At 36.5% G+C, this 26,011-nt stretch overlaps 1 protein-coding gene across 11 annotated transcripts in view; it reads left to right on the top strand.

The window, feature by feature from the left end:
* Positions 1-26,011, top strand: part of DLGAP2 (DLG associated protein 2) — a 449,538-nt gene that overhangs the window by 207,410 nt on the left and 216,117 nt on the right. For all 11 annotated transcript variants that reach the window (XM_027744792.2, XM_039385548.1, XM_039385558.1 and 8 more), the window contains one exon: positions 5,107-5,139. In XM_027744792.2, the coding sequence (XP_027600593.1) occupies positions 5,107-5,139 (33 nt within the window). The remainder of the gene's footprint in view (positions 1-5,106; positions 5,140-26,011) is intronic.

The following is a 26,011-nucleotide window of genomic DNA, read 5'->3' as shown; positions in this document are numbered from 1 at the left end:
TTCTTGTATCTGGAAAGGTTATTTCTCTTGGCTAGACAATTTCAAAATGACAGAGTGAGATTAATAATATAAATACAGGTTTTCCTTGTTCTATTGATTTATTGGATCCTAAATCTCTGAACACTTGTCTATATTAGTCATTTTACTATTGAGATATATGACAAAGAAATCACTCAGGTGTGTGAGTGTTTGCAAGAAGGAGCATCTTTGTTAAGTGCAACTGATTAGCAATATACTATAAAGAAAATTCCTCCTGTGAAGGTATCATTATACTACTTTAGGTGGACCAGATATGTAGAGACATAATCCATCACTAGGAATTGTGCAAGGGAGAGGCTTAAAGGCAGGAAGGCCCTGCAGAGAGACCTCCACAAATTAGAGGACTGGGCAATCACCAACCATATGAAATTTGACAAGGAAAAGTGGCAGATTCTGCACCTGGGATGGGACAACCCTGAATGTTCATACAGAATGGGAAATGAGATGCTGGAAAGCAGTACCAGGAAAAGGGACCTGGGGGTCCTGATCAATGGGCAAGTTGAATATGAGTCAGCAGTGCCCTGGCAGCCAGGAGGGACAACCCTGTCCTGGGGGCATCAGGCAAAGCATCACCAACTGGTCAAGGGAGGGGATTGTCCCTCTCTGCTCTGCACTGTGGTGGCCTCACCTTGAATATTGTGTGCAGTTTTAGGCACCACAATATAAGAAATATATTAAGCTCTTAGAGAGTGTCCAAAGGAGGGCAACGAAGGGCCCTTGGTGAAGGGCCCTGAGGAGAAGCTGTATGAAGAGCAGCTGAGGTCACTTGGTCTGTTCAGCCTGGAGGAGACTGAGGGTAGACTTTATCACACTCTACAACTTCCTCATGAGGGGAGGAGGAGGGGCAGCCACTTTTCTCTGTGCTGACCAATAACAGGACCCAAGGGAATGGCCTAAAATTGTGTCCGGGGAAGTTTAGGTTGGATATCGGAAAAAGGTTCTTCACCCAGAGTTGGTTGGCTGCTGGAACAGGCTCCTCGGGGAAGTGGTCACAGCACCAAGCCTCACAGAGGTTAAGAAGTGTTTGGACAAGACTCTCAGGAACATGGTGTGACTCTTGGGGATGGGCCTGTGCAGGGCCAGCAGCTGAACTGTATGATCCTTGTGGGTCCCTTCCAACTCAGCATATTCTGTGAAATATCTTTGAAATGTGGTCATTTCTGTGCTCCTATTCCATCACAACATGTAGTATCTTAAGCACTTTTACTTTTGACATTTAATCCAGCACAGATGTAGAAAAGTCACTTGTCTGAGGCTGAGATTTCACATATAGCACTGCTATAATTGGTGGGAGACTTGGATCAGGGGACTGATCTTGCTAAGACTTAATTTATTAATTTATTTTTTTTTCTAAACAAATATGAATACCAAGTTGCATATGAGTGAATGTGAGGCATATGAGGCAATGTCTTCATTGCAAACAGGTAAAGTCCATGTTGGGCTATGCCAGGATGAGTAGGATGGGCAAGGTGAGGAGGTTTATTGTTTCTTTCTGGTGCTGGTGGGGCTGCACCTGTTATACTGTGTTCAGTGGCTGTGGCTCCCTGCTTCCGCAAGCACAGGGAGAAACTGGAGTGAGTCTAGCAGAGGGCCCTCTGGTCAGAGTAGTTGAAAGAGCTGGGCTTATTTAGTCTGTTAGGGTGAAGATCCATAGTGGGTTACAGCTATTTGAAGGAGAGTTGCAGACAGGATGGAGCTAGAGTCATTTTGGCAGTGCTGAGTGATGTAACAAGGAAGAATGGCCACAAACTGCAGCCTGAGATGTTCAAGTAGGGTCCAATAAGGCTGATGCAGCACTGGAGCAGGCTGCTTGTTGAGGTTGTGAAATCTCCATCCTTGGTGGCTTTCAGGACTTGACTATTAATCCACAGCTGAACTGAACTTTTGTTGGCAACAGCCCTGCTTTGCTCTCAGTGGGAGGCTGAGCTAGAGGTCACCTACAATGAACATTTCTCTTTTGCAGTGAATGTTATTATGAAGATGCAGTCTCAGACCTCTTACCACATAAAAAAATGAATGTGTTCTTAAAAAAAAAGTGATTTATTGATTTATCTCATGCTACATATGTTTCTAAGGCAGATTAGGTACCTGTTTCTTTCTGCTAATTGGTAAATTTTTTAAGACTACTTTAGATTTTGAACACTGATACTGAGACACTCAATCTTGAGTGAGATGCATCTAAGCCTAAAAAATGTAATTTCACTGGATGGAGTGGTAACTTTTTATACCGCTGTCATGTCCTTCATTGCTATCATTTCTCCCCAGAAATGAAATTTAAATAGAAAACTTTTAAATTAGTACAGGTGCTTAGTATTGAGCTGCTTTGCAGAAAGACCTTTTCTAATAAGATGCAGCAACTTCATTACAGAGAAAAGAAGTTAAAATGAGTGTCAAGTCATAGCTTCTTTACAGAATTTTAAGATTTATGTATTTCTGTATAATGTAAATGTACAAATAATTGAGTGCCATGTGTATGTTTTATGTGATTTTAGTTTTGGAAACTTAGGGCATGCAATCTCTTAGCAATAACCACAGAACATACGGATCTAAAGAGACTATATAGAGAAAAAATTATTTCTCTCTCACACACGGAGGCTTTGTGGAAATCAGAGCTCTGTACAACCTCCTTGTCATGTTGTTCACATGCCTAGTAGCAGCGGTTGTGTTTTTGTTTGTCACTCAATCTGTATGTGTCAAGCTCAACAAAAAGGGTATCTTGTCCTCCCCCACAGTGGCAAACTACAGTGGGGAAATCCTTAAACAGAGGCTTACTGGTGAATCATCCACATCCATAAAATCTGCTTACCAGTGTAGAAAGAGAGGTGCTGCTGTCGGTTTGAAATGATTCTCAGCCTCTGTAAGGCATACACTGATGAATTAAAACAACCCTCCCCCATGAACTCTCCCCAGGTATCCTGAGATAGGGGAAGAAACATCTGGGACCCAAAGAGATGGGACCTTAAAGAAACATCTGAAAGAATTCCAACAAAGCAGTGGTCTGGCAGAGATAGTGCTGACACTTCTCTAGCTTTTGTACAACTTTCTGGCACCAGTCGTAGCTGCAAGCCCTTATTTTTTGGGTAGACTATCTAGCCTGCTGCAGACTTGCAATATTGGCACTAATTCATGTTTATGACAAAAAAGAGAGCAGCTAGTAATTTGTACTCTTGAGTGGGGACTTTTGGAAGATGGTATTTTGAGCTGCAAAAAATGTCAGGCAGACTCTTTGGATTGTAACAAACCAGTGAAGCAGTTGTTAGCAGAACACAGACGATCAGAAAAAAGTCAGAAGTTCAGAAACCAAGTCTTGGCTTGTTCTTCCTTATCAATCAGGATAATAAACTTCACACAGGCAGGCAGGCAGCCCATCTCAGTAAAACATCAGAAAGTCTTTGAATTAAAAGTGAAAATAAGATCTTCTGAGTTGCTTCCTCTGCATCACCGGCTTGTGGCAAGTGCATTTTTTCAGCAGTAAAAGAAGCTGGCCTGAGTTACCAGAGACCAGGCTTTTTGTACTTTTCATTGGAGGTTTTCTCATGTCTGATGTTAGGGTGTTGTTTTCAGTTTATCAGATTTGCTGGAGCATTAGTGAGTCGTTATCAATACACTGTTCAGCTACAAGTTTCATGGTGCTGCACTGCATCGAATTTAATTCCTCTCAATCATACAACTTTATGCTGTTCTAGGAGTTGTGATCCACCTATCAGCAGCAGAGCTGCCTGGATAAGCTTATTTTTTCTCATTCTTTTCCCTCATGCACGCTACAGCCTCTAGCAGTAGTAAAACCACAATGATTAACATGTTTAAAATAAATGAAAGATGTAGGGTCAAGTGCCATTACAACAGTGGGCTGCTATGAGACAGCTTCTTATCTGTATGGAGAAAGTACTTCTAAATAACTGTCAGTGTCACAGCAGCGCTATAAAGGTCAATCTGTTCAGTGCATGTGTTTCATATTCTATTTTTCTGGTTTTTTTTGCCTTTGAGTCAAGATCACAGCTAAAGTCCAATCTTCTATTAGTTATTCAAGATGGAGATAATTTCAAAAAGCTTTTGTATTGGATTTTTATATACCAGGCGTGTTAAACGGGTTTCTGTAGTAATTGTATATAAAATTATATACATGCACATGTGTGTGTGTGAGCCTGCATATATATATATATATATATATATTTGCTTCAGCTGTTAGAGATGTCATTTTTCAGCTGAGTGTTAAAATGGAGATTTCAGAGATCTGTGATTTAAAATATACTGTGCTTTCTTGTTCTAGTAGGACTTTTACAAGTGTATCAGAATTATCTGCCAACATGATTACCTTCCCTGTGATTTCAATTGATTCGGGTATTTGGATTCTAAACAAGAGCTTTCTTCTACAGCTTGATACTAACTCCTGAAGCAGCTTGGTTTTAAGGGATACTTCAAAATATTTCCTCCATGTGTATATATATTTGTACATTATGCAAAATAATTTTTAAGACAGCCATCTCCAAACAGTAGTGTGTGGATAAAATAGTAATTGCACATTTAGAGATTGTCTGTTTGTTATGATGGAATTTTATTTCCTTCATTTCTATACTTGAATATTTTGCAGAGTATAACTGCATATTTACATGACTGTTTGACTTTTCTTGCCTGGGAGGACTTGGAATTCTTTTATGGGAAGGGAATATAACAACTCTGTCACTATTACTGTTTGCTACCTCCAAACATAAAATATTAGGAGGCTTAAACTTTTATTCGAGTGACTGTTGTCATTGCAGTATGGTATATATGAAAATACAAAAAAGTCATGTGGAAGCAAAACGTCCTGATACATGAAGGCATTCAGCTGCAGTTTCTGGAGGTGATAATTATATAAATGTAACTAAACCTTTATATAGTTCTGTTTTAAAATTCTTCCTGCAGAAGCTCTTTTTTGAAGATTATTTTGCAACCGTTAAGAAATGTGTGCTGAAAATAGAATTGCATTTTTCATGCTAACTTTGAGTTCTCTGAGTTTTGTTATATTTGGATATAATTGTGACATCTTAAAATAAAGAAATTATAATTTTCTTTTTTTTTTTGCAGAGTCACAGTGTACACTCTGTGGGGAGCCTGAAGGTGAGTGTGTTTTCACACTAATGTTTTTCAAAGCAGCTAGAGGTGAACACTTGACTCAACACGCATGTACAATAGATTGGAAATATTTTGTGAATAATGAAAAACAAGGAAAGACATTCTTCCCATGGTTAGACACGAAAAATGAATTGAATTAAGCTGAGAAAAGCACAGTACATGCTCCAGGCAGGAAATACCTTAAAGGACAAATATTCTATTAGAGTAAAAATTGAAATATTTATTTCTTATTCTTTTGAGTGTTTGTCAAATTAATTTTGGGGTACGAGAGAGTGCAAAGACACTTTTAAGGACATCAATTTGAGGATGGAAAACAAAGATAATGGACATAAAAGGAAAATGAAAAAATGTTTTTAGATTTGATATTACATTTACAGAGAGGCTAACACATTTCAGCAGGTGAAGTAAATTAATACTACTTCTGAAATTAAGATAATTAAGCAATAACTTATGCAGTACAAATATATGCCCACATGACAGTATTTGGTGATTTGTTTTGTTTGGTTTTTTTCCCAAGTGACTAATTAAATGCCAAGGTGATACCCACAATTTACCTAAATGAACGCTGAAGCAATGAGATTCCGATTTTTAAAGCAGCCTATTTTTGAGGAAAATATCTCTAATTTATTTATTAATTAACATTGGTGCTGTTATAAAGAAAAGGTTGAAAGGCTGACCTTAGTTTCAAATCAACCTGGAGTCTTTCTAAGAAACAGAGTTCAAAATAGCAAATGTAAATGCTGGAGCAAAGTATATTAACTAAAAAATAAAATTATAGATGCTAGGCTGTTCCCAAACACACTCAGTTTTATATCTTGAATAATTTCTGAAAAAAAAAATTAAGCTTCTAATGTTTTATAAATTTAGGAGAGATGAGTTATTAGGAGAGGAAGCCTGGAAGTGGAAGGCTTTGAGACCTTGCATCTAATGAAATAACGCAGTAAATTAAATATTAATTATCTGCTTCTCCCTTGTTATCTACTGAGAAATAATTGGTTTAGACAAATTTTTTTACTGCATTCTGATTTAGAAATTTGTTTGACTGCATTCCTTTAATAAACAGTCACTTCCTGATTTTTTTCATTTTCTTTGTCCTTTATGTGATAAATTTATAATAGCACAAATACATATATGAAAAGGAAAAATAAGATAGATGTTTGTTTGCCTTTCATGACAATCTTTCCTGCTAAGATTGTCCAGTGTTAAAGTTATTCATTGAATTAGTTCTGGTTTATTACGTGCTGTGCCTCCTTTCTTTTTTTTATTACTGCTCTTTCATACCTGTTCAGCTTTGCAAAAACTAATAAATGTAAGTGGACTTTGTAGAAAGGGAATTCCAAAAAAAAAAGAGGGGCAATAAATTTTTTTAACATTTGTATTAATGAAAACTCGCAATCATATGATAAATATATATTGCTGTAGGAAAAGACCTCAAGAACATAACATTCAGTTTATAACTATTTTGAAATGAACTTTCCCAGGAGTGAATGTCTCATGGATCACCAGTCTCTCCTCTCAAACACAGTATTACTGGAATGCTAATTAAGTAATGATCTGCCTCAATTTTAAAAATATTGACGTAAATATCATAGTGAATTTTTTTCCTTGCCAGATTAGCTTAAGTTCTGATCTAACACTGAACATTTACAGAAGTTTTGGATGTGATGAAGAAGCAGTTTCTCTATAGATATGGCTTTAGTTTTTAGAAGGCCATTGTAAGAGAAACCTCACATCTCTGTTGTATAAACAAAAAAAACCAAAAAAAGAAACCTCAAAAAATATGATTTTCCTCTGCAACATTTTATAAATTTTCTATGGTTTCATATTAGTCTAAGACAAGGGAAGAACTAAAAAATCAAGTTTTTGCGGTGTTCTGTGTGGAATTTCTGACTTCTCTGTAGCCTTCTTCAGAAGTTTTACATTGTGTAGTTTGCATTTTTTGTATCTGAGGAAAGTTCAGAGAATATCAGTTAATGTTAGATACTGTTTGCCTCCTTTTTTCCTTTCTCCTTTTCAGAAACAAAATCAAAGTTCACTCAGTACATTAATGTACTTTAGTATATTAAGATGAATTTGCAAAATTGTAGGACAGACACGCCACAGTGTAGACCTCCTGTATTAATTTTCAAAGTGGAGAGACTCATTCAAGAGCAGAGACTCAATCAAGAAATAGTAGATGTGAGGAAATCTCCCTGGCTTGGGAGAGAAGACAATGCTTCACGTCTTACCTTTTCTGAGTTCCTCTACCATTTCTTGAAAAAACCTGCAGGCAGCTAGGGTTGAGTTTCTGATCATCTTCTGCCTTCTGTAAGAGAGATGGCAGAATGGAAGTGTTTTGCAAGCCACATATTCTGATTATCAAATTGGTCTTCTGCAGTCTCACTGTTCTTATTATGGTTCATCCTTTCTCTGACCATCGCTCCCCCTTCAAAACCAGCAGTTTTGTTCTGGATTATTAGTATATCGAAGTGTAATTAGCAAATGACTGTGTAAAACAGAGCTCTTCACTTGGGGCCCTTTGATAAGTTTTTAGCAGTAGATGCTGCTCTGTAGGAAGCAAATGCGTTTATTTGCATATGTGATATTGCGCAGGTATGGGTAATGTGGGTCCATATTTTATAAAGTGAAAAATACCAGATTTGGAAGTGAGTATGAGTAGGAGGGTACAGATTTCTCGTTTCAGTGTTTTTCCTGGGGAACTTGTGGTTCCACAGGCAATGTGTCATGTATCTTCCTTTGCATCCCATCTAAAGAGAATGATGGATAATACTGAAGTCTCTGTTTGAGAATAAGTCTTTTGTATAAGCTGTTTCAAAAATCATGGGTCTGTTCTGTTATTGCAAAGCATGTTAGCCACCATTCCTGTCAGTGTGGGATGTTTGAAGACCACGAGGCCTATTTTATACTGGGAGGAAACTAAAGTTGCAGAATCCCATTAGTGTGGCTACTTCAAGCTGATCCCTCTTCTGGAAATACAAGAGCAGCAATGATGTGTTTTCAGACAGGTGACAACAGCCGCCTTTGCAGAAGTGATCTGCAGTTGACAGATTGTGTTGTCCTGGTAAACATCGTAGGGTTGTTCTTCTTTGCCTTATTCCTGCTCAGATTTTAAGTGAGGACAGCATGTTTATAGAAGTGTCTAGCTCAGTCTTTGTGACAGCCAAAGTACTCTTTTAGAAAGACTGGAGGAGTCATGAGAAGTTTCAGTTATCGCCATTAATCCTCTAGCAGATGTTTCTGTTCTTTCTAAATCTTTGTATCTATTCAAAGGTTTTGAAAGGATTATATTATCAAATATAATTTTTTATGTTACCAAAGCAGAAAACAAGTCATTTTGATGGCAGCTAAGACTTCAGTAGACTATTCTGTTTTCTCAAAGCCTATGCAAAGGGAAGCTTTTCTTCCAGGCATTTTTAATATCCTTCACAACTCCAGAAGTGATTTACTCTTTCTATAATTTCTCAAGGTAGCTCAGATTCTTCCTCAGTGTCTCAGATCTCTTTTGGGCTGTGGTATGCACCAACAGTTTGAATTAAGATACCCATTATTTTTTGCCAGTAACTGGCACAAGAAGTGGTTGGTGGGTTCAAGCTTGTAGTAGCAAACTTAGAATAGTGACTCTCCAATAAGTAGTAAAATAAATGTGAGACCTATTTCTTAATATATCTCACATTGCACATTGGGTTTTTTTTTTCCAAACTTGTTATTTTGTTAAGTTAAACAGCTAGTAGTTCATACAGCCAATGCATAGATACTGCATGAGTCCAAGTGTCAAAAGATTGAGAAAGTTCTGACAATTGTATTTTATCTGACAAATCCAACTGTCAGAAGATTAAGATTTAGATTTTCAAGCTAAGATGCAAAAATAATTTTGTATAAAATTATTATATGTAAGTAAATTTGTGTAAAATTTTAACAAAGTTACAAGAATGCTAGATAATGTCACTCATTTACCCATACAGAAGTTTATGCCAATTAATTGTAGAAGGGATTTTAATATGATTAATAGTGGAGGATGGGTTTAATTTTTTTTTAATTTTATTTTCATTTATGAAAAAGAAGTTTTAAATGCTCTGCAAGAAAAACAAATTGTACAATTTAATTGTTTGCTCACAGGATGCATAAAGTAGAATTTGGGAAATATAAGAAATATAAATAAATAATTTACAGTAACAACAAAAAGCTCATATTTTCCTTGATGAAAAATAATGCCTTTTTCAGCTATGTCAGTGTTGGAGTGGTGTATTTATTTCATGTACTATCAGCTTTGCCACCCTCTGTGCTCTGTTTAATACTAGGGTGTTGGAGTTTGTGGGGGAAATAAACCTGGGTTTTTGCTTTGTTTTGTTGGTCTGTTTTATTTTTGTTTTATTTTTATTTTTTGTGGGTTTTTTAATAAAGAATCTGGAGAGTAGGTAGTTCAGAAAAAAATACCTTAAGCTTGGCAATATGTCTTAATATTGATGATGTTCCATCTGTGTAGTTCTGGCTCTGAATATAAACATTTCCCAGGGTATCTAGTGGAAAACTATTACAGGCATATTAATAACTCCAGAGAATTTTCCTAATCTTCATTTTACTAATCTTAACATTTAGTAATCCACACTGAGAACTGACAGTTTTTCCACTGTTAGCAATGACTTTCAAGAGTCCTGTAGTCTTAATTTTTATACTTCTGCTGTATTTACTAGATCGACAATTATCAGTAATAAAATTAAAATTGTCTAAGGAAGCAAAGTACATTTCTAAACACATAATCCTGAAATTTTTAAGGAAACAATAACAGATCATAAAATCTACTTTGTCTAATTTTAATATTTCTCCTTTTCTTGCTGATTATTTAGAAAAATAAATCACAGTTGCTTCTTCAAATATAAAGTTTGTTATTCTGTATATATATCACTGAAATGCTTAAATAGACTATGGTTCCTGCTATCAACATAATAATAATTTGTAATTATTTCTTGAAGTGATTGACATAATGCTGACTATTCAGTTATGTATGAAAAATTTTATGTAAATACTGGTCAAGGTCTTTGATCTTTCTGCTTTGATCTATTTGTACACCAATACATTGTATTTCAGGAACACTCACATCCATGTGCCTGTGTGAACTTCCTTGCTAGCATTTAAATAACAGGTTATGGTAGAATTACTGGTAGTATGAACCTTCCTCCTGATCTAAGTGTCATTAATGAACTTAATTTTTAACAATTTAGCTACTGCTCTCAAAGTGAAGTGATTTGATATTTCATCTTCATGAAAATGTTTTCAAGTTTCATAGAAATATATGCTATCATTCGCCATTGTGTAATCTGTAAATATTGAACTTTTTTTTACAAAAATATGTAATTCAGGTACACTACATGTTTTTAAAAATTATGTACAAAATTTGGAGATTGCATGAACCTAAATATCTTTAAATTTCTCTCCAGGCTAACATGTGGGATTCTACTCATTAATTTCTTTAAGATACCAACTTATAGTATATTCACAATGTGCATTATTCTTGAACTGTGCTGAGTTTTAAATAAAGTGAAGAGTTGAGATGTGTATCCTGATTTTTAGGAAAGAGTTACAGTATTTTTTTATTCAAATTATATTGAACTGTATCTTCATGTTGCCTCCTTTTGGGCAGAGAGCAAAAGTTGTCTACAGTATTTCTGCTAAAGATTTTGTTGCTGAGAAAACTCTCAGTGTCTAGTCATACTTGAAATATTTGAAGGTTCAGTTTTGAACTCATCTATAGTTTATATTTGTATAGTTTGCAAATTTATATATGATATGAGTAAAATGAATACTTTTGTCTGTAACTAGTAATAAAGCTGCCCATTTTATGTAGTTGTACTGAATAGAGAATGGTATGTTTAAAGGGCTAGGACCTATGTAAGCTGAGGGTGAGGTATGGTGATACTAATTTAGGTATGTTTCTTTTACAGAATATCTTGTGATAATTTAAGGTAAAAGTCTTTAAAGAAAAAATTGCATTTTATTTTAAGAAAATATTTTTTTAAAAACATGTTTTCCAGGCCTTCACCTGTCATTTATATTTTGAATAAATTAAGTAAATTCTTCAGCTGTTTTTATTTCTCATATGTTTAGGAAACAGCTGTACTCAAAACTACATTGTTATTCTTGTTTTTTTCATTTACTGATCCGCTCTTGTGACTTGTGCAAACCAAAAAACAAACAAACAAAAAAACCTAATTTAATTTGAACAAACAGGATGTAATCCCAAATGCAGAAGCTATTCTTTGTACATTCATTTTACATTGTTATGATTAAAAAAACCAAACAAACAAAACCAAAGACAAGGACCGTTTCATCTCTTTCGTTTCAATATAAATAAATAAATTAAAAGCCAGTTTGACTCTGAGATCAGTTGGTTAGAGCCTGGTGCCGGTAATGCCAAGGTTGTGGGGTTGGTCTCTGTGGGGACCACTCACTTAAGGGTTGGACTTGATGATCCTTGCGGGTCCCTTCCAACTCAGAATATCCTGTGATTTCAGGGAATGAGGGAAGAAGAGTTGGCCTCAGAGGCTGTAATCAGAACACACTTAATGTTTCACGCAGCATCAGAAATGTGAATATTTCCTTTGCCAGTAGTGAATGAAGGTGCACATGTAATTTAGTCCTTCAGGGGACTAAATAGTCCTCAGGACTTCAGTATTTGCTGGAGCAGAGAGCAATGTAAGTAAGGTCAGTGTAGCCTAGAAGATCCTATTTTAAATTAACCTTTGCATAGAAGTAGATATGAATAAATACACAATTCTTTCTTCCATTTTTCTTCTTTTGCTAACTGTTTAGCACATTTTCATATTCAATTAAATGTCCTGTTTTGAATAGTTCATATATGTCAGATTTGTCTGCTAAATGTTAATTTCTGCAGGAGCACCCTTCTCTTAAAGATATTATTTTAGAAGTATGTATCATAAATGAAACCATTTCTTTTATAATATGAGCTGTCTGTGCTTTCCCTTAGCTTCTAATTTTCATGCTCTGCAGTGCTTAGGGTTTATGTATTCATTCAACTGTAATACTGCTTTGTATGTATATAAAGCAGATCTCTTTATGTTTAACAGTAATGTCTCCAGAATATTGCCTACGGCTTCTAGCGTACTTTATGTTTTAGAAACATACTTCTTCACCTTTGTAGGATAAGAAACATCATGGATTCCTACCAAAACATACAGATTTATTTAAAAAAACAAAAAAAGTTACATTTCAACATTCATTCCTTATTTAATTTACTATGGATTTGAGCCAGCAAAGCTGAAATGGCTGGTCTTATGGGTCAGTTTTAAGTTCTGCAGTGTATAGCTTGAGGTGGACAGTTTGCAGGCTTGATTTGACTTTCACCATATCACTTCCTGGACCTGTCCCTTAGTCCCAGGCTCAGAACAGACTCAGATGGTCAGTCTGGCCTCTGCTAACACCTGCTTATAAGGAAACCTAGACCTGCCTTAGCTTGCAGCTCTAAATCTAACAGGAGCCATGTGTCACTGTCAGTATCTGTCTGCTTCTAGGAAAAGGTGAAACTAATTCTAGATGTAAAGCTGAACACCAGGGAGATGCAAAATGCTGTACAGCATCACCATATCTTCCGTATGCAAGGTTAAGTTATTGCTTCTTGATCAGCGTTTAACTCTTCTGCGTAGAGAGAGAGTTTTAAGAAAATCTGTTGTAAGGTTTGGGAAGCACAGCTGTAACAGAAAGCAAAGAAAACCTTCCTTTCTTATCACCACACACCGCGACCTTCAAGACTGAATATTTCCAATCCATCTTCTGAAACCCATGCACAGATAAATTACATGATTATTATTGCACACATGTACACATTTCATTCTGACTGAGCAAAACATGAATGATTTTTACTTCTATTCTAGATCATCAATCTGAAAAGGTTAAGAAACAATGCAATAGCAAAAGGAATGCTTTTTTGAAGCCAAAAGCTGCATTAATTAAAATAGATTTCCATACAGGAGGAACACTGACTTCTCCTAGAGTGTGCATTTGCATAAATCTTAGATAACTTCTGGCAACGTTCACCTCAACAATTTATGAAAATCCTGAGCTCTTTGTGCAGAGCTACAACCAGTATTAGTGGAAATATTATGTAGAAAAAGAGCTAGGACTTTCACGGCAAAGAACTTCAAGCAGAATGCTTTAAATTTCTATACCTGCTGATTATTTTCCATCCTCTATCATCACAATTTTAGTCACTGGAATCTTCACATACCTTATAAAACATTAAAGCCGACATTTTTCTGTAATAATATGTGATAAAGAAATAACTTTGAATATGTAGTTGGAAATATTTTTTTCATATCTGCTGACTGACCATGAAAATGAAAAGTACGATGGCAGCAACTGTGTTAATAGCAATTAGCTTGTGCAGTTTAGCAAGCTCTTCAGTGCTGATCTCTGAAAAATATATTTCAGAAAAATCTTGACATGTTATTATTCCAGTCACTTGAAGAATTGACTTTAAGGTGCATAAAGAGGCAGAATGTGCCACAGTGTCGTTCTTACCCCAGAGCTAGTTTGCCAGGTTTTAACTGCATACAATGTAACAGAAACTTGGGTTAGTATGTTCTTTTCCCATAGCTTATTTTCTCAGTGGTACAAGTGGAGTACCACTGTATGCCTCAGCATGCTTAGCAAAAAGAGTAGAGTAAGCTGTTATTTTGATGCTACACAAGGGTCATAGCTCAGTCTTTATTTGTTTTACTTAAGGTACCTCATGAAAAGATAATGAAACAAATGTATTCTACCAGATATAGGGCTTCGTACATGGTCCAACTAGTTGCTTGGAAGAAAAAGAGTTAATAATTTTCTTCACTGTTTGGAATGGACTCATTGTTTAATTAGAAACTTTGAATGTTGAACTTGTTTTCAATAATGTCCATTATTAGCCTTCTTTATGAGATGGACTAATTATTAAAACATGGAAATTATTTCTCTTTCAGCATATGTGGAGACAGTAACCTCTTGGAGGTTTTAGCATATGTTAAATTTTCATTATGCCCATTACATTTCTTGTTTGTCAACTATATCATGACAGTGTCCTTTTTAAGAACTAAATGTCTATGCAAATCAGATGTTCTGAAAAGAAACTTCTAAAAGTGTTCAGATAATTCCATCTCTTTGTGCTTTAACAAGAGGATCCAAAACTAGTGATGGAACAACATTCCTTTTGTAGATTATTGTAAGTTATGGATTTAATGAACTAAATAAGTCTTTAAGTTAATACCATGAGTGGCACCATGGAGATTTTATTTTCACCTTTTCCTCAGTAACCTTCAGTTCATCATATTGATATAGAAGAAAATTAATTCCCTTACTGATGGAGAACATGTGGGTGTTTTCTTACTGCCTTTGTTCTCCTTTGTATTTACTCTATATAAACTACTTTAAAAATAATTTTGTGCTAGACATAGTGATTTTCACTTTTCTGGTGTTGAAGCACCTAATTAAGTGATTGTTTAACCACTGCAATATTTGCCTTGTATCACAGAAACAACAGGGATATTTCTGAAGCTAAGCCAAAATATTCTTCTTTATTTGACCTATGTTAGCAGGCTAGACACTTTATGATCCATTCAGTTCAAATTCTGGCCTTTTCTTCTGCTAGCTAAATCTAACTCTAATATCATAAGGTTTACATATGTGCTATGTTTTCTAGCTAGCCAGTTGCTGAGAGTTTAAACCCAGCATGGGAAAGGGTTACTTGGAATGATTTATTTCATGTTGTAAAAGCACTCAGATAAAAGAACATGTTATGACTGTCTCTGTTATGAGAAATTCTTTGGAGCCATCAGTATGTAATTTAGGAATTGTGCTAGATAACAAAGGTTCTCTGCCTGAAAAGGTTGAGTCTGAGTGCACTTTGTTTTAAATATGGGGCTTTTTTATGCTCTCTGTATGAATGTCTTCGTATTCATATAAAATCTAAAAAAGGTAACAGGAAAAATTCTTGCTTTAGACAGAAGACTATCAGTGTAGGGTTTCTAAGTTTCAACAACCATAAATATAATTGCAGCTCCCACAAGACATATAGCCAAGGGCAAACTCAGCTTTCAAGGCTGAATTCTGGATATTTGGTAAATAAACGACAGATTCACTGACTGATGGAGGATTTCAGGTAGCCAAGAGATCAAATTCCACTTAACAAAGGAGAGGCCAGTGTTGTGGAAGAGAAGTTTTCAATGATGAAGCTTACACAAGAACAGAATTGGAAAAACATAAAGAGGATAGTGATAGTCAAGAGCAGCAAGGAACAAAAGAAGTTTGTTATTTTTATGACACAGTGTAGCTGCTTTTCTTGTGGTGGATCATGACTTAAGTCACAATAAGCTAAATGTGATTTATTTGCAGAATCTTTATAAATCTAATTTCTTCGTTAGCGTTCAATGTCTTTAACCTTGAAAAGGTGAACTCAGATTACCCGTAACCTGAAAGGAGACAGACACATTTATGATCCCCCAAACTGATATAGCTGAGCTTCAAGTTCTCATTCTGTGACAAGAGAGTAGAGAGACCATGGAAGGAGATTAACCACACCCATTTCTCTTAATGGGATGCAGCAGCATCCAGCACAAAAGATCAGCTATGGATGTCATGGAAGATGTAACAGAAGAGGGACCAAGTCCAGCATCATCTTTGGAATTCTTGCTCTATTCCATTGATGCAGGGGTTTTTTTTCCAGTCTCATAGCCTCCAAAGGATGATGGATTTAATGCCTACAGTGAATTTGGTCCCATTTTAGCATTTTAATATGTCTGTGGAAAACATTTGTACTCTTCTAAACTACACAGTACCTTTCTGCCATAAGTATTTCAAAGTAGCAAGCTCGGGATTTGATTTATGCGAATGACTAGGCAATGCAAACTGAAGTGATTAATGTGTTTGAAATGGGACAGTTACAGAAATTTTACCCTAAGTTTCTTCTACAAGACAGATGAGGTTGAAAACTTTGTGCCTGCTGTTCTCTATTCCTAACATTATCTTTTAGAAAGATCAGCCTCTGAATATGATGACATATAAAGACTTGTGCAAGATATTTTAACTAGACATTGACAAATCAATCATTCCAACTCACAGGGGAAAGAAATAGGCAATTTGTTACTGTCTCCAAGAATGATGGAGATAACAGGCAGAAGAGCTGGAGAAGAATCCTAAGTGCAACACTGATAGAAGCAGAAACAAAATCAACCCTAGCTGACTGTGTGGTTGGCTACTATTCCTGCTGACTGATTGCAAAGTATTGCAATCAAAGTACACTTGCTGTTTGAGTCTAAATAACTTTCATCCTGTTGCAAACCTATGTTACCCTCACAACTAAAAATGAGATTACCCATTAACATCTAATGAATTCCATTTACAGTTAAAACTTCGGAAACAAACAACTCTAGAGATATAAATTTCACATTAGAATTAAAAAGAATAATGTTCCATATCATATTCTGGGACACTGCTGCAGATCCATTATTAAATAATAGATAATATTAAATAATACGTTATTGTAGCTAAAAAAAAATCACAGTCACTCTATATGGTTTTCAGTATATCATTTTTGTCAGAGGGTATTTTTTGCAGAAAAACCTTTTGCCAGAGAATCAAGTGGTTCCAGCTGAGAATTAGAAAAAAAGCCCAAATCAACATTTGAATGACTTTTAAGGCTTAAAAGCTGTAGTAGTAAGCAGTGCAATTAAACCCTGCATTTTATTTCTGAAAGGAGTGTAGGAATCCCAGTTAAGGACTTTTTTTGTTGGTTTATATACTGTTTATTAACAAGAGTTCTTTCATTTTATTATTTTTTTTTAATTCAGTAAGATATCAGTGTCCTATTTTAAGCTGCTGCGAATCAGCGGTCATTCAATGGGCACCTAAGTGACTACAGTAATAGAAGGCTCTGAGGCAGAATCTAACACATATAGATAGTTTTAAATAGAATCATAGAAGCACAGAATCCTTTGTGTTGGAAGGGACCTTAAAGATCATCTTGTTCCAACTCCCACCATGGACAGAGACACCTTCCACTAGACCACGTTGCTCAAAGCCCCATCCAACCTGACTTGAACACTCTCAGGGATGGGGCATTCACAACTGCTCTGGGCAACCTAATCAAGTGCCTCACCACCCTTACAGTGAAGAATTTCTTCCTTATATCTGAATCTCTCCTCTTTCAGTTTAGTAAATACATAAGTATGCTTTTTATATAGTGACTGGTTGGTTACTAAATTTTAAATTTCCGATAACATCTAGTATGTTTTGATTGAGTTTACAGAGACCTGCTTAATAAGCTACATCAAATGTTCAGTGAAGCCAAAAGAAATTTATGAAGTGAAAGTGACACTGTTTAGCAGAAGCAACATTAAATGTAATCTGTAGAAATGAATGATAATTGTTTTCAGCTAAAATGTGGGAACACAGCAGAGCAATTCCAAGAAATGCCAGGATAATCCTCTCTTACTGGCTTAGAAAGAGATAAATGCATTGTAAATATTCACAGCTTTGATGTTCTCTTCAACTCACCAATTCCTTACGGAACATTTTTCACTCTGTGGTAAACATCTCTCCTGTTTCACCCTGAATTTAGAGCACTAACTCCCCACCATTCTTCTTTCTGTTTCCTTGCAGCATAGTGTATCATACTGCATCTACTGTTAAAATATGCACAGTAGAGGATTTTGTTTCTTGTTTGAACAGGGAATACATTGATTAATAAATGCTGCATAATTTATTGAAAAAGTAATTGCTTATACAGTGGTAAGTTAGCTATACTGAAATTTTGGCAAGCTTTTTTCTGGCTGTAATTTCTGGTGGAATAACATTGATACAGTGGCTCTCCTTGGGAGAAGTGACTGTAATAAATACTGATTTTAAAGAGGTGGTCTGAAATTTTAGCTTGAGGTTAATTTTAAAAGAAAAGGTCAGACCTGTTGAAAAGAAAACATCTCTTGGAATTGTAGGGATTCATATGACAGTGTGCTCACTAATGTTTTGTAAAATAAATATACTTCATAGCTGATTGACAAGCTCTCCTTCAGAAGATATGATATACCCTTCAGTCCCTATTCCACTTAGTTCAGAACAGGAACACTGAAACTGAGTCTGTTTTCCAGCTTGATCTGGTCTGGATTTATAGTCTAATGTAGAACAGGTCTCCAGTGGCCTGTGTAATCATTCTTTGAAATAGTAGATGGTTGTTTATCCATAATGGTACAAGAGAAATAGACAAACACATTAACCAAAAGTGGAAGCAAAATTCAGTCACCTCTCCTGGTTCTGTTTTTAAGGACTAAAAATGAAACAAAGGAAGTGCATAGAGACAACAGCTCTATTCACTGTATAATTGCATCTGCATAACTTTAATTTGTTTGGTATTTCCTATGATTTACATTTTCACCGTTTAAGAAATGATACTGTGGGTATTCAGATCTAAAGCATGGCCTCTTGGTATATATCCCAACACGTTTAATAGACATTTGTAGAAACATCACATTTTGAAGAGACCATGCACTGGATTACTAGGCTTAAAATCCAACTTTTTACAGTGTTAATTTTACTGAAAATTATTTGGAACACTAAAAGGAGAAGCTTGCTATGCTAGCTGCCAGTAGGTTTCTTGATGAAGTTCATGATGCTGACATCAGTCTGTCTGTTTTGAATTCACTGAAGGGACTGAGCATACAGCCCTGAATGAAGCAATGGTATTGCTGGCTTCTGGACAGCAGCCTCACTAACCTTGCTCAGTCCTACCTTGATCAGCTCCCAAGGGTTGATTTCAAACTGAGTTAAAACAAGTACCGTCTTCAATGGCTGACTAATCCAAGTCTAGCGACTTAATGTGTGATTTTTATGTTTTTATTATATATGAGAAACAAAAAGATAAAATAATACTCTTTTTTCAACTTGCTTTGTTTACCCTCAAGTCAGTTTGTGTCTCTTGACATTTTACTGCACTGAGTCATGAAACAACCTTGATCCTCAAAACACATCTGGATGTTTACATCAGGTAACAAAGGCAAGCTCAAAGGCAGTTCTCTGAGTGCATATCAAAGCTTCACTGAGTCGGCTGTTTTTCCGTTTAGTTTTTAAATGAGAAAAAAATAGTGTTCATGCAAAAAAATAATTTTTTAAATTAAGCATATAGCAGGAATTAAACATAACCCTGAAACACAACATAATCCTGAAACACAACATCTCAATTTCTTAGGTAAGCTTGATATCCAAATCCATTCTGTCCTTTGTCTCTTTTCTCAAACTGGTGCACAAGACAAGACTGGCTAAACTGATCTACTCTCTTCCCACTGTACTTTCCTTTTTTGTCCTATTTCTATCCAGTAGACTTTGTAAAAGTCTAAATCAAACAATTGAGTGCTAGCATTTATGATTTGTTTGATTACTAACTTTCTTTTTTCCAGAGCTGCATACTTAAGGTATAAGATAGGTGGATGAAATCCCTTGTAGGTTCAATTACTTGGGTGTGTGAAGATGAATGAAAACTGCTGCAGCTCTCAGAAGATCTGCAACAGAATGGCAATTGTTTGATCAACTGTGGCATCCTTATTAATGCTCTGGTGAGAATGGAGCCTTTTGGTAGTTACAGAATTCAGGCATGTCAGAGCTTTAGCTGTTCCCAACGCATAGTAATGTTGCAAGGATGGAAGGAGAGCTCACTTGCAAAACTGGAGCTGCTGTGCCCTGTCTGGTATGCATATAACCCTTAATAAATATTTCAGTAGCTGAGGATAAGCAAACTACCTATTGGTGCCCTTGCTAGAAGAAGGTGAAGAAGATGAAATAATCTATTCTTGAAGAAAATTCAGAACTGGAGACGTTATTTAAAAAGTAATTAAAAAAAAAACAAAACAAAACAAAAAAACAAACCACAAAACAACAGTCCCAAAAGCAAAAAGACCCAAACCAAACAGAAAAAAACCCCCACCAAAAATAACGTCTAGAAGAAGAAGGTGCCATAGCAGAAGCAAAAATATTGCTGATACAGGATTATGTAGAAGCTAGCCTTGTGAGTTAGCCAAAGGGTCAATGTCATAAGACACTTATACATTCTAGTATTGACCTTTTGGGCCATGAGGACACTGACAAATCTTCCACAGAATCTCAGGAGACATTCTGAAGTACACAGTTTCCAGGCCTTGGACCAAGAGCAATGTATGCACTTTTACATAAAAAATTCAGCTGTGAAATCACTGGTCAACCATCAACATAAGAGAGGTTAATACATTATTTGTTTAGTTGTCTGCTCAGCTGTGCAATTGAGCACATGCTTTGTGTTAAGCAGTCAAGTTTAAATATTTCATTATATGTCAATAATAATCACCTTAAGCCTATGCTGACATTTTTTGTTAAGTATATCTGTTTGACAGCTGTGGAAAAAGAGAAGTTATTTGTTTTGTAGATCAATAGGGCTGCCCCACCTACCATTGAATTCCTGTTGAAAACTGAGCATCATCTAGGCTCATAATTATGAAGTCAGCCTTAATTGTCAAGAATGTAAAGGTGAATACTACAATGAAGCAGTGTTGAATGGCATGAAAAAAGGGGGTTAAGGGCTATATATTGAGAATTTCAAGGGTGTATGTATGCATTTCTGCTGTTCTGCACTTGCATACTCAAGTGACCAAAAATATGGAGCTGAAATAATAACTTAAAATGATCTGAAATGGGACCTGCTTATGATTACTTTCTGTATGCAAACCTATATTTTAAAAGCCTGCTTTCCATGAGAACATTGCTGCTGTTATTAACTGACAGTCAGGATGCTATGTTATCAAACTAGTGCATTTTCTATATACAGATATCCCATGATATCTCTAGCAGTTCACTCATTCATTGTAAACACAGAGAATTAAGTTTCCTTTCAAGTGTCTTTGCTGATACAAAAACAGCACAGGCCTGTTTTTCTTGAAAAAGACATTCAGACAAAAGCATATATGCATTCAAAATGAACACTTTTATAATTGTAATCAATTTTGAGCCTAATATGTTTTATGTAATTTATTTACTATTTAATGTAGGACCTCTTTTGTGAGAAACATAACCAGTTAATGACCTGCAAAATGCTTCTATGTAACTAAATTCTAAAACCATTTTACAATTAATTGAATTAATTATGTCTTGAAACCTGGCATTCTGGGAATATTCTAGCAATTGATAATAAATCTGCTTCCCATATATATAGAAAATTTTTCTCTGCTTGCAGCTGTGTCTATAATTTCATGGTGAATCAGTGTACATATGTGTAAGCAGTCGTAAGATAAATGGCCTTAGATTTAACAGTTTTAATAGGAAAAATTATATTCTCATTTTAGATAAAAAAACATGTCACAGTTGTAAATATTAGATCACTTGAAAATTTGAGATATATGAATATTTACTTTTTCTTGTAAAATGAGGGTGAAATATCTGGGGAAAAGTATTTTGACCAGCTGTTCTGCTACTTGCTCACAAGTGATATTTTAGCTTAGATTTTTGGCAAAGTTTTTATTTATTTATTTATTGGTCAATCTAAGGAAAAAAATCGTTGGAAAACAAGTACTCTGGAAAGGGCACACTCCAGGATGATCGCTTCTGCAATGTTACTTGTGGATGAAGATTTTTGATTTGTTTTCCATTTTATATAAGTTGTGTATACTCTTTGATCATATTGTTTTCCATACCACAAGTCCCAGCCTGTAGAATTCCTGGAAAACAAGGCTGAAGAACTTTTTTGTTACTAATCTCTACGGACATTCATAAACTTAATCCTAAACTTATTTCTAAAAATTAGAGTATCTGTTGATTACTCAGCTGCTCCACAATTCACCAATTACAGGATTAAGAAATAAATGGACCAACTTGCTTTAAAATGCAAAATATGGCCAGTGACCCATTGTGAAGATTGCCCCTGGCTGGATGCCTGGTACCCTCCAGAGCCACTCTATCATTCCCCTCTGTAATTGGATAGAGGACAGGAAATATAACGAAGGATTCATGGGTTCGGATAAAGATCTGGAGAGATCACTCACTGATTACCAGCATGGGCAAAACAGACTCGAAATGGGGATATTAATTAAATTAATTGCTAACAGAATCAGAGCAGGATAGTGAAAACTAAAATAAATCTTAAAAACACCTTCCTCCCACCCCTCCCTCCTTCCAAAGTTCTGCCTCCTTTCCCAGCAGCAGCGTAGGGAGACAGGGAATGGGGGTTGCATTCAGTTCATCACAGGTTGTTTCTGCTGCTGCTCAGGGAGAGGAGTCCTTCCCCTGCTCCTGTGGGGTCCCTCCCATAGGAGACACTTCTTCACAAACTTCTCTAGCCTGAGTCCATCCCATGGGCAACAGTTCTTCACAAAACTGCTGCGACGTGGGTCACTCTTCCAAGGCGTGCAGTCCTGGTGCACAGGTTGCTCCAGCATGGATCCCTCACAGAACCTCAGGTCCTACCAGGAAAACCTGCTCCAGCGTGGTCCTCTCTCCAGTGGTCAGCAGGTCCCTGCCAGGCCTGCTCTAGCATGGGCCTCCCATGGGGTCACAGCCTCCTTCAGGCATCCATGTCCTCTGGAGTGGATCTCCTCCATGGGCTGCAGAGGCACAGCTGCCTCACCACGGGCTGCAGGGGAACCTTAGCTCCAGCACCTGGAGCATCTCCTCTCTCTCCTTCTGCCCTGACCTTGGTGTCTGTAGAGCTGTTCACATGTTCTCACTCTGCTCTTCTCTGACTGCAATTTTCGTCTGTGCAATAACCTTTTTTTTCCCGTCTTAAATATGTTATCACAGAGGCATTACTGTCATTCCTGATTGGCTCGGCCTTGGCCAGCGGCAGGTCCACCCTGGAGCCGGCTGGCATTGGGTCTGCTGGACATGGGGGAAGCTTCTGGAAGCTTCTTACAAAAGTCACCCCTGTAGCCACCCTGCTACCAAAACCTGGCCATGCAAACCCAATACACTCATAAATGAACCTTCAAAATTCAAAGGAGTATTTTGTTATGCATGTCTGGGGTAAAGTCAAGGATTGGAAAAACATGTAAACTGTGAGCACCGTTCCTGAGTCCTGGGTGAGTTATGTATCTTAGCCACATAGTGACAAGTAATACTATCTCTCCTCCAGCCTGTACACCCTTCACCTCTCACTGCTGTAGGCTATTCATCATCTTGCAGCTACAGTTAGTCCTCCTTTGTCCCCCAAGCATATTACCCAGCTCTTCTCTGTTGCTGTCTTTTCTCTTTTTTCAGCAACTTCAGACTTCCTCAGACTCACCTTCAAACTTCTTATGTCAAGCTTGCCTACAGCTTGGCTCACACTTGGCCCTGCTGTGGCTTGTTTACTTTGATTTAATTAAAATGCACCGATCCAGAACTCTGGGCACATTACTGACTGCCCGCCTTGCAGAACCTTTAATTTCTGCACTGTTTTCACATTGCATTCTCTCTATGCCTGGAACAACTTCTTTCTTCAATTACAACAAGTAACCTAAAATTTCTCCTTCAAAACCACCTTTTGAATCCTTACTAGGACTTAACCACCAACCCTTTTTTTACCTTCTTTAGCCAGGCAGGAATTTAATTTATTTCAGTCACTGAAGAAATAAACTACTGCAGTCAGGAAGGTCAACCTTAAAGTTATTGTTTATTTGTGGATTATTTTTTTCCTGGTGCTGTTAAGATTTTTATGTTTGAATCAGGGGAGTAGTTTGATCATATAAACACTAATGCCTACTCTGTGGCTAAAAAAATCCAGTGTATTTTCCACTCTTACCCAAGTACTTTTGGATGGGAAGAGTTAACAAATGGAAAAGTGTGTTCTCCTAAGTTAGCCAGTGATTTAAAAAAAAGAAGAAGAAAAAAAGGAAAGGAAGAGAAAAGTTGTGTTTCTCACAACAAGCTCAGCTTTATTCTTAAGTGCTGAAAGCATCAATAGCACTCTGTAAAATATGAATCATTCAAACCATTAGGAACCTGAATAAATATAATTTATTAATCTTTTGGATGTGTTTTTGTTTTGAGTTGTTGCTGTTTTGTTTTTTTTTTTTCCCAAGCAAAGGAGCTTTCTTATTCATCTTTTCTTTTTCTTTCCTTATTCCTCTCTCTCTTTCCAGTTCTGTCCTCCAAAGCTCATTCTCATCCTTTCTTCCAATGCCATTCTCTTACTACTCCTTCCCTCTGTATTACTCATGTGCTCTGTTTTTGGTTTGGCATTTGTTTTTCTCACACCCTTTAGCCATAATCTAACATCCTACACCTTACCCCACTACAATCAAGAAAGAGAAATAACAGTGTCTGTGTGCCAGTATAGACAGGACACAGGAACAAACACAAAACCATGGATGAAATGCAAAGAGTAAATTTGTTTTCATTACCTTGCCAGCTGGGGGATCCTCAAAGCAGCCCCTGGGCAGCAGCACCATGGAGCTTTGTCTGTGCTAGAGGATGCTGTTTTCATACATCTTTCAGGGTTTCACACAAACTTTCTTTACCACTGTGCTTTGGTCTTTCCCACAGCAGAGTAAGTCTTAGGAAAGTTTGATAGGGTGCCTCTGAGTATCACAGGGCCTATGTTTTCTAAATATAGATGTTCTGCTCGTCAAGCCCACAAGACTAAAGAATTATTAGTATGATATATATGGTTTTTTACACCCTATCTGCAAGTCACTTGAGTGTGTTTGCCATTATCCTTGCCATTCTTCTGCTGTTTTCCTATACCATGCCTCAATTCTGTTCATCTGACTGGTTTTTTAAAGACCTCTGTAAGGTGAGATGAATCTTCACTGACTGTAAAAGCAGAGGTCACAGAAAACTGTAGATATCAGCTCTTGGTCAGGTGACTCCCACTCTCACTAACTTCTCCAGTTTTCTTTGAAGTTCGTTCTTGGAAGGCCTGGATCCTTTGATCCAACAAACAGTCAAGACGTAATGCTGTCTGGATTGCCTGGCTCTGCCTCTGGAGCAGCCACAGGGACTCCTAAAGCTCTAATTTTTGTGCTTGGAGGGGGAATGTTTCTTGCTTATATATTGCTGGTGAAGAGAACTATCACTTGGTATTGGAAGCAGAATTAGGTAGGTTAGTACTTACAGGCATACTTGGACCTTAACACAGCAATTTGGATATAACGTGTGCATAGGAGGAGTACAGAGGAGCAGCAGAGGAACTGCATTTGGTGCTTTGTTACTCCTGGAGCATGCTTGTTGCTAGACTTGTTACAGAACCGCTCAGTTTTCTTCTTGAAACACATTGTGGTTGGTGCTCAAGACTTCAAACAGCCCTTCATAAAAAAAAGAAGTGGATAGAAAATGGCAAAACTTGAATTCCTTCAACTTTAAGTGCAGTTGCCTGGAAAAGACGTGGAGAGAAAAAGAAGGGTTCAGGTCATCATAACACTCAAGGAATTTGGTGTCTGTTGGAACATTCCCAGTTACAAAACTGTTCTAGAAATGCAGCTTGTGAAAGGTGTTCTTGGAGTAAGACTATATGTACGTATCTAAACTCTTCTGTTCCTGGAAAACCACTTTTAAGAAATACGCTTTTTGCGTCACCATTGTGATGCAAAAACATAGGTGTTATGGTATTTAGAACAAGATATTTATTAGAAAGCATTATACAGTTAACAAAGATCTTGACAAATCTGAAGTCCTCATCTGCATTTTTGGATCAAAGGTGTATTTTGGCTGAATATTTTAGTTTTATTACTGATCTAACTTTGGTTTTGGTTTCCAATTTTAAAATTTTTATTTCTCCCTGATAGGTGCAAAAGATAAGTCAATATATCAATGCAACAGTAAAACACTTGAATGTTACTGTAATCAGTGTTTCATTGTAGTGTTTCATCAGTTTTTAGTATACAAAGTA

This window comes from Pipra filicauda, unplaced genomic scaffold, assembly GCF_003945595.2.
Source record: "Pipra filicauda isolate LSUMZ 115617 unplaced genomic scaffold, ASM394559v2 scaffold41_size5083284_pilon, whole genome shotgun sequence".
NCBI lineage: Eukaryota > Metazoa > Chordata > Aves > Passeriformes > Pipridae > Pipra > Pipra filicauda.
Note: the sequence above shows the minus strand (reverse complement) of the source record. Positions and strands in the feature narration are given on the sequence as shown.